This window comes from Dreissena polymorpha, chromosome 1, assembly GCF_020536995.1.
Source record: "Dreissena polymorpha isolate Duluth1 chromosome 1, UMN_Dpol_1.0, whole genome shotgun sequence".
In the NCBI taxonomy this organism is placed as follows: Eukaryota; Metazoa; Mollusca; class Bivalvia; order Myida; family Dreissenidae; genus Dreissena; species Dreissena polymorpha.
Genome location: NC_068355.1, coordinates 98,615,418 through 98,627,969, shown reverse-complemented (window position 1 = coordinate 98,627,969; position 12,552 = coordinate 98,615,418). Strand labels below are relative to the sequence as shown.

Below are 12,552 nucleotides of genomic sequence, written 5' to 3'. Positions count from 1 at the left end.
TTTGCAATTATTACAATACAAATATGCAGCAGCGCTGTATATAAAATGAAAACAATCGGGAAATTTGACAAGTTAACGGCAATAAAATTAAGTTAGACATTTCTCGAGTTATATAGCGCGCCGGGTATATCGTTCTCGCGATCTTTGGACCCCACCAACCGCGATATATCGGCGTTGCAGTGTATACATATAGCGATGAATGTAGACTTATTTGCATTTTTGGTACGCATTTTTATCACATCGTAAATTGCTATGTTCGAAAGACTATCAGAAATACACAAGATCTATTAGCGTCAAATTAAACATTACTACTTCCGTTAATATATACAAGCCACACGTTTTTCGTGTTAAAAAAAAGCACCCTATTGCTTTTTTGTACATGTCACATATCTGCAGGAAACGCGTGGGCGTATCCACTGCAGCATAAAAACTTTGTAGCGCATTTGTTACTATTTAAAGATGTGATGAAATAACGTCCAATCAGGGCTTTTTATTTCACTGAACACCGTAAATCGCCTAACGTGATGTTCAACACAAAAAACACCCAAACTTTCCATGCAACGTTCTACATGTCTGCATAATTTTCGCGCGCTTTTTATTGAGACAAAGGATAAAGCAGTTTATTTGATGCTAGAATTTGTTAATGTCGCATAATATTAAGCATTAAAATTCGGAAGCGTGTTTCGGATTACAAATTGAATCGTGCTCATTTGAGAATCGAACGAAACATTTACAGTTGTGCGTAATTAATTCAACAAACTGCCAAAAAATCACACGCTTATTAAAATTACGTCACTCGTCGTCTGCATGATCATACTGCAGGTACACTGCTTACGAGTGTTGTTGCTCATTCAAAGCGTGCGCCAGCAAACTGCCATAAAATCAGTATAATAAAGCCAATTAACAACCACATTAAACAATGCCGCCTTTTCGGTTTGACTGCGAACGTACGTGAGACAATCGATATGATAACAGGACCCCTGTTAATTGATCGATTTTGATATGTAGCGTAGTCACCTATTCGGGTAGGCATTGCCATGGAGACGCTGCGGATTAGTGGAAACACAGTGATTCGAGATGCAGTTAAGCCTAAGATAAGGTACATGTGTATATGGATTTAGTAAAATCCAGGACATTTGACAGATTTCTGGGACTGCGGGACACGTTCTTCATTTCCCGGACAATCTGGGACGTATGGCATGTATGAATACCATATAGGTATGGACCATAATGGGATGTATAATAATGTAGTGCATTACACAGTGCTCCAGCTAGGCCTTAATTGCAGGGCGCCCCGCCCTGCCCTCCCGAACCTCCGCCCTTCCCTTCCCAGGGCCCCCCCCCCTGCCCTTAAAAAAAAAAAAAAAAATGTTTTTTTTACATATGATGTTTTTTAAATCTCTTATTACAATACATTGTAATTAATTTTTTCCTCATTGTAGACATTATATTTGAATTGTTTAATACAATATGGGAATAATAATATATATTATATTCTAACCAGCGATTTTCCTCCTTCTTTATAAAGTACCGGTAAACGGTACTTTCCCAATCAAGCGAAAATTCCCAAATTCCCAATCGGCATCTGAAAAAATCCCAATCGGCGTCCGAATTTTTTCTCAAAACGATCGAAAGTTTCGTAACAAAACCCAACTTACGGCGAGCGAACAAAGAAAATCGTATAGTTGTGTGTAACCACGCGCTCGATTAATATCGGGTTTATTATTCAGCGCGTTCAATCAATAGAGTCGTTACTGTTTGCGGTTCTTTTGTCAGGCAGCCAGCGTACTGTTTGACGTTGGTTTGAAACCTTATCGTAGTTTGAAATGCCCTCCAGCACTGCCTCTGTGGAAAGGTTGTTCAGTCTTATGAACAATCTTTGCCCAACCAATCGGAACCGTCTATCACAGGACACATTGACAGCTCTAATGATGCTGTGCAGAGAGGGATGCCAGCAACTGAGTGATGATCAAACTTCAAAGATTGTTGAAATTTTCAAAAAAATGAAAGAGAGAGACATTGCTTTATAAGAGATTAAAACAACTAGTAATTGATTTTGTGTCTTCTATATAATATTTTGTTAATTATATCAACTTTATTACTTTAAGTAATGGTCATTAAGGCATGCCTGCAAATGATTATTTTAATGAGTATGTTCAATTAAGTTTGAACTGTATGATGTATTCAATAAGACCCAAACTTTACAACGCGATTTTCCCAATTAAAGGATTTCACGACTCGATTTTTCCCAATTTTGAGGTTTTCACAACTCAATTTTTCCCAATTGGACCGGTACGGGTACTTTTCCCAATTGGACAAGGAAAATCGCTGCTAACAATTGTTTATAACATATAAATTAACATGCAAGAGGAAGCATTCCAGAAACGCCTGCGCGCTTGAAAGTGTCCTTTTGACAAAATACTGCGCGTCCAAAGTGCCCTTATTGAAAAAAAGACCCCCCTGCCCTTTTAAAATCCTAGCCGGAGCACCGATTACAACAGTGTTGTAATAAAATAGAAATGATCAATTAGTATTATAGGATATGTGTGCATAGTTCATTATGTTAAATAAATATAAAACATGGAGTGTTGTTATTTTTAGCTCACCTGAGCACAACGTCCTCATGGTGAGCTTTTGTGATCGCCTTTTGTCCGTCGTCCGTCGTGGACGTCAACATTTGCCTTGTTCACTCTCTAGAGGCCACATTAATTGTCCAATCTTCATGAAATTTCGTCAGAAGATTGGTTTCAATGATATCTTGGATGAGTTCGAAAATGGATGAGTTCGAAAATGGTGACGTTTGCTTGAAAAACATGGCTGCTAAGGGGTGGGGCATTTTTCCTAATATGGCTATAGCAAAATCTTGTAAACACCCTAGAGGCCACATTTATTGTCCGATCCTCATAAAACTTGGTCAGAAGATTCATCCCAATAATATCTTGCACGAGTTTGAAAATGATGTTGGTTGGTTGAAAAACATGGCCGCCAGGGGTGGGGCATTTTTCCTATTATGGCTATAGTAAAACCTTGTTAACACTCTACAGGCCACATTTACTTTCCGATCTTCATGAAACTTGCTCAGAAGATTTGTCCCACTGATATCTTGGATAAGTTCAGAAATTGTAACCTTTGCTTGAAAAACATGGCTGCCAAGGGGCGGGGCATTTTTCCTTATATGGCTACATGTATGCATGACTATAGTAAAATATTGTTAACACTCTAGAGGCCACATTTATTGTCCAATCTTCATGAAACTTGGTCAGAAGATTCATCCCAATAACATCTTGGATGAGTTCGAAAATGATGCCGGTTGGTTGAAAAACATGGCTGCCAGGGGGCAGGGCATTTTTCCTTATATGGCTATAGTAAAACCTTGTTAACACTCTAGAGGCCACATTTATTGTCCAATCTTGATGAAATTTGGTCAGAAGATTTGTCTTAATAATATCTTGTGTGAGTTTGAAAATGGTTACGTTTGCTTGAAAAACATGGCCGCCAAGGGGCTGGGCATTTTTTCTTATATGGCTATATACAGTCCACTCTCGTTATCTCGACATCGGATATCTCGATATTCTCGATATGTCGAAGTAAGCTCAATGTCCCATTTTTTCCCCTTCTTTGTCTATATAAATAAACATCGCTTATCTCAATTTTCGTTATGTCGAATAATTCGATATGTCGATATAAAATTGTGTCCCCAGTCCCGATTTTACATGTATTTACTGTGGTTTATCTCGAAGTGCGAATAACTGCCTTAGAGTCGGCAAAAGGTGAGAAAAATTGTCTTTGATACTTCACCGTCCCGCTTCGCCCGGCTGCTCCCCATACTGTGCGGTAGGAAATTGATCCGTTAATTGCATCACTGATCACACGTGTATAATGTCGTTAGCGATTAACACTTGAGTAAGGCCTGTCACTTTAACTGTCACTTTTTTTACATCAATATTAACTGCAATTAATACACAGTCTGCCGAAACCGAAAGACTATTTGTTTTTACAAACAACATTCCAAAATGCATTGAGTTATATTTTTGCGTATATAAACCGTTGCAAATTTACAGAATGTTGTTCTCCAAAACTCATTATCATGGCTAACTTGAAAGAATATTTCAAACTACAAAATGTACATGTACAGTTCAGAATTCCGGAACGTGATTTACGCATGTTCAGATGGAAAACCCTCGTCTTGATTGGACGTCAATTGCATCATTACTTTAAATAGCAACATTACCGGATGTTTACTCGACAGTTTAGAAAAATTATAACCGCATGTGTTCATGCAATTTTGTAATACTTAAAACGTCATTTTAAGCAATTAAATAGCAAAAGTAATCTTACCTCGTAAAAACGCGTATATATCAGGTAGAGAGTATTATGCCACACGGTGACGGCTTTAGTTAGACCACTTAGCAGGTATTTAGATGCTAAAAACAAGGTAAATTTTCGTCTCATTTTTTCTTTGAAAACGCCGAATCGGATATCTCGAACTCTCGTTATCTCGATATTTTTTCTTGTTCCCGCCGACTTCGAGATAACGAGAGTGGACTGTACATGTAAGGCTATAGTAAACTCTTGTTAACACTCTAGAGGCCACATTTATAGTCCGATCTTCATGAAACTCGGTCAGAAGACTCATCCCAATAATATCTTGGAAGAGTTAAAAAATGATTCCGGTTGGTTGAAAAACATGGCCACCATGGGGGCGGGGCTATTTTCCTTATATGGCTATAGTAAAACCTTGTTAACCCTCTAGAGGTCACATTTATTCTCCGATCATCATGAAACTTGGTCAGAAGATTTGTCCCAATGATATCTTGGATGAGTTCGAAAATGGATTTGATTGCTTTAAAAACATGGCCACAAGGGGTGGGGCATTTTCCCTTATATGGCTATATATGGCTATAGTAAAACCTTGTTAACACTCTAGAGGCCACATTTATTGTCCAATCTTCATGAAATTTGGTCTGAAGATTGGTCTCAATGATATCTTGGATGAGTTCAAAAATAATTATGTTTGCTTTAAAAAAATCGTGTCCAAGGGGCGGGGCATTTTTCCTTATATGGCTATAGTAAAATCTTGTTAACGATCTAGAGGCCACATTTACTGTCCGATCTTCATGAAACTTGGTCAGAAGATTCATCCCGATAATATCTTGGACGAGTTAAAAAATGATGCGGGTTGGTTGAAAAACATGGCTGCCAGGGGGCGGGGCATTTTTCCTTATATGGCTATAGTAAAACCTTGTTAACACTCTAGAGGCCACATTTATTTTCCCATCTTCGTGAAACTTGGTCAGAAGATTTATCCCAATAATATCTTGTTATCTCAGGTGAGCGACTTTGGGCCTTTCATGCCCTCTTGTTATTGTATGCATGATGTGTATCTAGGTTGGAGCTAAGGGAAAAAAAGTAGGAGCCAAATTTCAGCCTTACGATGACAACCCACATATAAGCTTATATGCTCAATATATGAGTGTACCTGTCACGGTGTGAGACTTACAAAGAATGAACAACAAAATAATTATCTTAGATGTAGTGGTATCAAAAAGCATTGTATTAAATTATCAATCAAACCACATTTAAATTAAATATTATTTTTCTGCATTAAATGCTTCATTTTCTTCATTTTTATTCATTTTCGTGTATTGGCAGGAATGGTCCGCCCTCTTCCCCCCCCCCCCCCCCCCCCCCCTCATCTCCCAAATATTGTTTACAACAATGTAGTCTGGTGCATTTTGGCTCACAAAAAAAACGTACTGCAATGTATTAGTTGTAAATTGACACATTTTTCTATAGTTTTAATGGGTCAATACTTTTTTTATTGTGTGACTTAAGTCTGATGTAAATTTGTATGCCCCCAGTAGGGTGGCATATAGCAGTTGAACTGTCCGTTAGTCTGTCCGTCTGTCCGAAAACTTTAATATTGGCCATAACTTTTGCAATATTGAAGATGGCAACTTGATATTTGGCATGCATGTGTATCTCATGCAGCTGCACATTTTGAGTGATGAAAGGTCAAGATCATCCTTCAAGGTCAAAGGTCAAAAAAAGTAATTAGCTTTAAAGGGAGATAATTTCTATTTTTCATTTGGCAGGTACAGATAATTTTTACAAGGGAAGTAATATTTTTATTATATCCCTTTAAAAAATATTACTTCCCTTGTAAAAATTATCTGAACCTGCCAAATGATAATTTTTTTATACCCCCACAAACAAAGTTTAGGGGGGTATATAGGAGTGAGCTTGTCTGTCTGTCTGTCGGTCAGTCCGTATTAAGTGTCCGCTCTCTAATTCAAGTTGTTTTCATCTGATCTTCACCAGACTTAGTCAGATGTTGTATCTAGATGATATCTAGGTCAAGTTCGAATATGGGTCATGCCGGGTCAAAAACTGGGACACGGGATCACTTAGTGCATTTTAAACATTAAGCATGGTGTCCGCTCTAATTCAAGTAGTTTTCATCCCATCTTCACCAAACTTGGTCAGAAGCTGTATCTAGATGATGTCTAGCTCAAGTTTGAATATGGGTCATGCCAGGTCAAAAACTAGGTCAATGGGTCACTTAGTGCGTTTTAAACATTCAGCATGTTGTCCGCTCTGTAATTCAAGTAGTTTTCATCCAAACCTGGTTAACCAGGTTTTCCGAAGGAAAAAACTGGTTATTAGATTGGCGAATGCGGGCGGGCTGGCTGGCTGGCGGGCTGGCCGGCGGGCGGAACAAGCTTGTCCGGGCCATAACTATGTCCTTCATTGTCAGATTTTAAAATCATTTTGCACATTTGTTTACCATCATTAGATGGTGTGTCGCGCGAAAGAATTACGTCGATATCTCAAAGGTCAAGGTCACACTTTGAGTTCAAAGGTAAAAAATGGCCATAAATGAGCTTGTCTGGGCCATAACTATGTCATTTATTGTGAGATTTAAAAATCATTTGGCACATTTGTTCACCATCATGGGACGGTGCGTCGCATGAAAGAATCACGTCAATATCTCCAATGTCAAGGTTGCCACGACTAAAAATAGATTAATTTTCAAACAAACTTACAAAGGGGGTTAATTTTGTTTGTTCATTTCAAAAGTTCAGTTTGAGTTGTCTCCCTTTATCAGATTTTTTTTCACAATGAAAACCTGGTTTTGTGACAATTTTGTCCCTTGTCAGAAGTTTTATCTTGATGATCTTTATGCCAAGTTTGAACATTGGCTTTGCCAGGCCAAAAACTAGTCATGGGGTCACTTAGTGCGTTTTTTAACATTCATCATGGTGTCTGCTCTCTAATTCAAGTAGTTTTTATCCGATCTTCACCAAACTTGGTCTGAAGTTTAATCTAGATGATCTTAAGGCCATGTTTGAACATAGGCCATGCCAGATCAAAAACTAGGTCACGGGGTCACTTAGTAAATTTTACACATTCAGCATAGTGTCTGCTCTCTAATTCAAGTAGTTTTCATCGGATCTTTACCACACTTGGTCAGAAGTTGTATCTAGATGATGTCTAGGTCAAGTTTGAATATGGGTCATGCCGGGTAAGACAGAACAGACTGAGAAAACTTGGCATAATGCATGTGCATAAAGTGTCATCCCAGATTCGCCTGTGCAGTCCGCAGAGGCTTATCAGGGACAAAACTTTACTTCTAAACTTGATTTTCAATAAGGAGGGACTTCCTTAAAACTCAAAATACCACAAAAGCGGAAAGTGTTGCCCCTGATTAGCCTGTGCGGACTGCACAGGCTAATCTGGGACGACACTTATGCACATGCATTTAGCCCAGTTTTCTCAGAACACGGCTCATATATGAATTAAAGTTCGAAGAGATTTCATTTTTCCAAGCAAAAGTATTTTCTGTTGTAGGATGAGAGGCATCCAGTCAGTAACTTGTTGAAAAGTGACGGATTAAAAAAATGGTTGAGTCATCCCCAGGAAAAGTCAGGACAGATTGAGGCAGTCTTTCAGCTGGACAGACCGTGCATTATTTCCTACATTGACATAGGTATGGAAAGCAGGAACGTGTTTATGAAACTTTTGGTTAACATTTGAGGTATTTAGAAACCTTGTGTTTTGATAATGGACCAGTTTTTAATATTATTTTTACCTCAATTGAATAGCATATTTTTGAACTGAATGAAAATACAAATAGACGAACTCGCTGACTACTGTATCAGTGTTTGAAAAATTTGCTTGCTTAAGGTATAAAATTTACAAATGAATTTGCTGTATATTCACATTTGCGTACTTGTTTAGCTGTTTTCCTATTAATTGATGCGTACTTTTTAGTATGCTGGTATATGTTTCCAGGCAGCGTGTGGTGTGCCACAGTTGAGGTGCAGGTGGGGTGCTCTCAGTGGCCCGCTGGGAAGGAGTATGAGACCCTTGTCTACACTGTCAACCTTATGACCCCTGCAGACTGTCTATATGGAAAGAATCCAATCAAAACACAGATGTTTTCTGCAGGTGAAATTTTTTGAGGACATACTAAATTAGTACTTATTGTGTCAATCTGGACTTTTATTTTTATTTTTTCTATACCACTGTGTATTGCCTTGCATTTTGCTTATTTGAATAGTTAGTTGGAAAGTATCTTGTTTGAAATTATGAAGTTGTCAATGTGAGAAACATAGGAATCATATGTTCAAAGCATGTTTAAATCGCTTATTAATTTACCCAGGTAAAACACACACAAAAACAAGTGTAAAAATGTTAAAAATGATACCTTTTTCTCCTGCCCTTAACATGTTCCATTTTTTATGATAAATCATTTCTCTAATGTAGACCTGTTTTGTCCGGAGATCGCCCGTCTGCAGTGGGACAGAGTGAAAGTTATATGCCGACAGCCTTACAAGAAGATGACCCAGTTTGGCCTCTCATTTATCCGTTTCAAGTCCAGCAATGTCCCTGTCTCATCAGAGCCAGAAGTTGACTCGATACAGAATACGTTGTCCACATCAGTAAAAGACATTCAGAAGCATTTTCTTAAGAAACTGGACAATGGGTGAGTGGTATTGATATCTGCTTTGTTTAAATGAGTTGTGTTCTGAGAAAACTGGGCATAATGCATGATTGTGCGTAAAGTGTTGTCCCAGATTAGCCTGTGCAAGTCTGCACAGGCTTATCACGGAAGACAATTTCTGCTTAAACTAGATTTTCGGTAAAAAGGGACTTCCTTTAAATGAAAATTACCATTAAAGTGGAAAGTGTTGTCCCTGATTAGCCTGTGTGGACTTCACAGGCTAATCTGGGATGACACTTTACGCAAATACATTTTGCCCAATTTTCAGAGAACAAGACACAAATTGACAATCAGCTGCATCCTCCATTTGAACAGAGTCTTATTAACGCTTGATTGGTAATTGTCGGCTTGGGTACTACTTAAATGTACACAGGGTACTAAAGTAAACTTAAATGTACCCGGCTAAATTGATTGTTGTTGGTTTTTTGTGTTTGTTTTTTTTTCAAATTAATCATGTTCATATGTATTTTAATATTTTTTTTAATGCCCTCTTTATTTTGGAAACTCTTACTCACAAAAAAATGTTGCAGAACATTGTTGTTGTTTTTTTAAAAAGATAATTTTGTTTCGTATTTCTAAGGACGTTTTACAACATCAGATTTAGGGTTGGAATACAGTCTTACTTTGCCAGATACGTTTCAGTATTTTTTCAGTACCCAGGGTACATTTTTGTATACTTAAAGAGTACCTGGGATACATTTAAGTAGTACCCGAGCAGACAATGACCAATCAAGCTTTATTAACCTACCCATGTTATGATGTTTATAATACATCTTAACTTTAGTGGTTATTTAACAAAACTGTTGCAGCATTTTGATCATTTAAAGGGGCCTTTTCACAGATTTTGGCATATTTTGAAGTTTGTCATTAAATGCTTTATATTGATAAATGTAAACATTGGATCTTAAAAGCTCCAGTAAAAAATCAAGAATAAAATTAAAAAAAGGAAAAAAAGTAGCCAGTACCAGGGCTCGAACCAGTGACCCCTGGAGTCCTGGAGTAAGTCTGAAGTAAAAACACATTAGCTGTCTTGGCTATTCCGCAGGAAATACACACTTTAAGTATTTTATATCTTATATAAGCAATCTTCGTAGTTTCGTAAATTTAAACGACAACAACAGAACTCTTTTAATTATTCAATCGTTTCGCGTTGCAACGCTTTATAATTTTTAGGTTTTCAAATCGTCTAAAGATACATATAATGGCTATATTGGACTATGGTCAATGTTCAGTAATACTGTTTCCTCACAAATATCATAACTAAAACGAAAACTTGTGAATCTGAAACATCTTTTTTCAATTTTGTCAATTAACCAAACCGTGAAAAGATCCCTTTAATGAAATTTTTTAATTTTCAGTGTTTTGTTGTACCAAACATGATTTGAATATTTATTATTAAAATTTATTCAGATTTGTATGCCCCCATTTCGAAGAAAAGGGGGTATATAGTTTTCGCACTGTCCGTCGGTCGGTCGGTCACACTTCGTGTCCGCTCTCTAATTCAAATAGTTTTCATCCGATCTTTACCAAACTTGGTCAGAAGTTGTATCCAGACAATATCTAGGTCAAGTTCGAATATGGGTCATGCCGGGTCAAAAACTAGGTCACGGGGTCACTTAGTGCATTTCAAGGATTACGCATGGTGTCCGCTCTCTAATTGAAGTAGTTTTCATCTGAATTTTACTAAACTTGGTCAGAAGTTGTATCAAGTTAATATCTAGGTCAAGTTCCAATATGGGTCATGCCGGGTCAAAAACTAGGTCACTGGGTCACTTAGTGCATTTGAAGGATTTAGCATGGTGTCCGCTCTCTAATTGAAGTAGTTTTCATCTGATCTTTACTAAACTTGGTAGGAAGTTGTATTAAGACAATATCTAGGTCAAGTTCTAATATGGGTCATGCCAGGTCAAAAACTAGGTCACTGGGTCACTTAGTGCATTTCAAGGATTAAGCATGTTGTCTGCTCTCTAGTTTATGTGGCTTTCTGATTTATTTTGATATGCTAAGACATTTTCATGCCCCCGAAGGAGGGCATATAGTGATCGGACTGTCCGTTCGTCCGTCCGTCTGTCCGTCACACTTTGCGTTTAGATTTCGAAAAATGCTCATAACTTCTATGTCGCTTCAGATAGCAATTTCATATTTGGCATGCATGTGTATATGGACAAGGCCTTTCCATACGCACACAAATTTTGACCCCTGTGACCTTGACCTTAAACTTAGGGTCCGCGTTTAGGTTCGAAATCTGCGTTTAGGATTTGAAAAAAACCTAATAACTTCTACCAAGCGTTTACACAGTTATACTTTTATGTAGTGACAAAGTTACAGTTGGGGGCATCCGTGTCCTGTGGACACATTTCTTGTTTTTCTGGCCTTTATCTTGGATATTTTGTCAGGCAAGGCACCATGAAAGTTGGGCACCACCTTTTGCTTCTTTTTTATACCCCCATTATCATTGGTAATGGGGGCTATATAGGAGTCACTTTGTCGGTCGGTCCGTCGGTCGGTCTGTCTATCTGTCCCGAAATTTCATCCGATCTTCACCAAACTTGGTCAGAAGTTGTATCTAGATGATGTCTAGGTCAAGTTTGAGTATGTGTCATGCCAGGTCAAAACTAGGTCACGGGGTCACTAAGTGTGTTTTAAACTGAAAGTTTGTCCGGACCATAACTATGCTATTTATTGTAAGATTTTAAAATGACTTGGTACATTTGTTCATCTTCATGGGACGGTGTGTCGTGTGAAAAAAGTACGTCGATATCTCAAAGGGCAAGGTCACACTTGCAGTTCAACGGTCAAATTCTTGTCCGGGCCATAACTTTGTCATTTATTGAGAGATTTTTAAATCATTTGGCAAATGTGTTCACCATCATTGGACGGTGTGTCGCGCGAAAGAATTACGTCGATATCTCCAAGGTCAAGGTCACACTTAAAGTTCAAACGTCAAAAATGGCCATAAATGACCTTGTCCGGGCCATAACTGTTGTTCATTGTGAGATTTAAAATCATTTGGCACATTTGTTCACCATCATTGAACGGTGTGTCGCGTGAAAGAATTACGTCGATATCTCCAAAGTCAAGGTCACACTTTGAGTTCAAAGGTCAAAAATGGCCATAAATGACCTTGTCCGGGCCATACCTATGTCATTCATTGTGAGATTTGAAAATTAATTGGCACATATGTTCACCGTCATTGGACGGTTGTCGCACGAAAGAATAAAGTCGATATCTCAAAGGTCATACTTTGAGTTCAAATGTCTAAAATGGCCATAAATTAGCTTGTCTGGGCCATAACTATGTCGTTCTTTGTGAGATTTTAAAATCATTTGGCACATTTATGCACCATCATTGGACGGTGTTTCGCCCGAAAGAATTGTCAATATCTTCAAGGTCAAGGTTAAACTTTGAGTTAAAAGGTAAAAAATGGCCATAAATGAGCTTGTCCGGGCCATAACTATGTAGTTTATTGTGAGATTTTAAAATGTTTTGTCTCTTGTTTTCCATCATTGGCCGGTGTGTCGCGCAAAAGAATTACGTCGATATCT

The 12,552-nt window shown here is 38.0% G+C and overlaps 1 protein-coding gene across 1 annotated transcript in view; it reads left to right on the top strand.

Annotated features, from left to right (window-relative positions):
• The window catches only part of LOC127842115 (uncharacterized), a 39,917-nt gene that overhangs the window by 6,830 nt on the left and 20,535 nt on the right, over positions 1–12,552 (top strand). Inside the window, exons 2-4 of the mRNA XM_052371456.1 lie at positions 7,852–7,990; positions 8,296–8,451; positions 8,770–8,989. Of these exons, the coding sequence (XP_052227416.1) occupies positions 7,852–7,990; positions 8,296–8,451; positions 8,770–8,989 (515 nt within the window). The remainder of the gene's footprint in view (positions 1–7,851; positions 7,991–8,295; positions 8,452–8,769; positions 8,990–12,552) is intronic.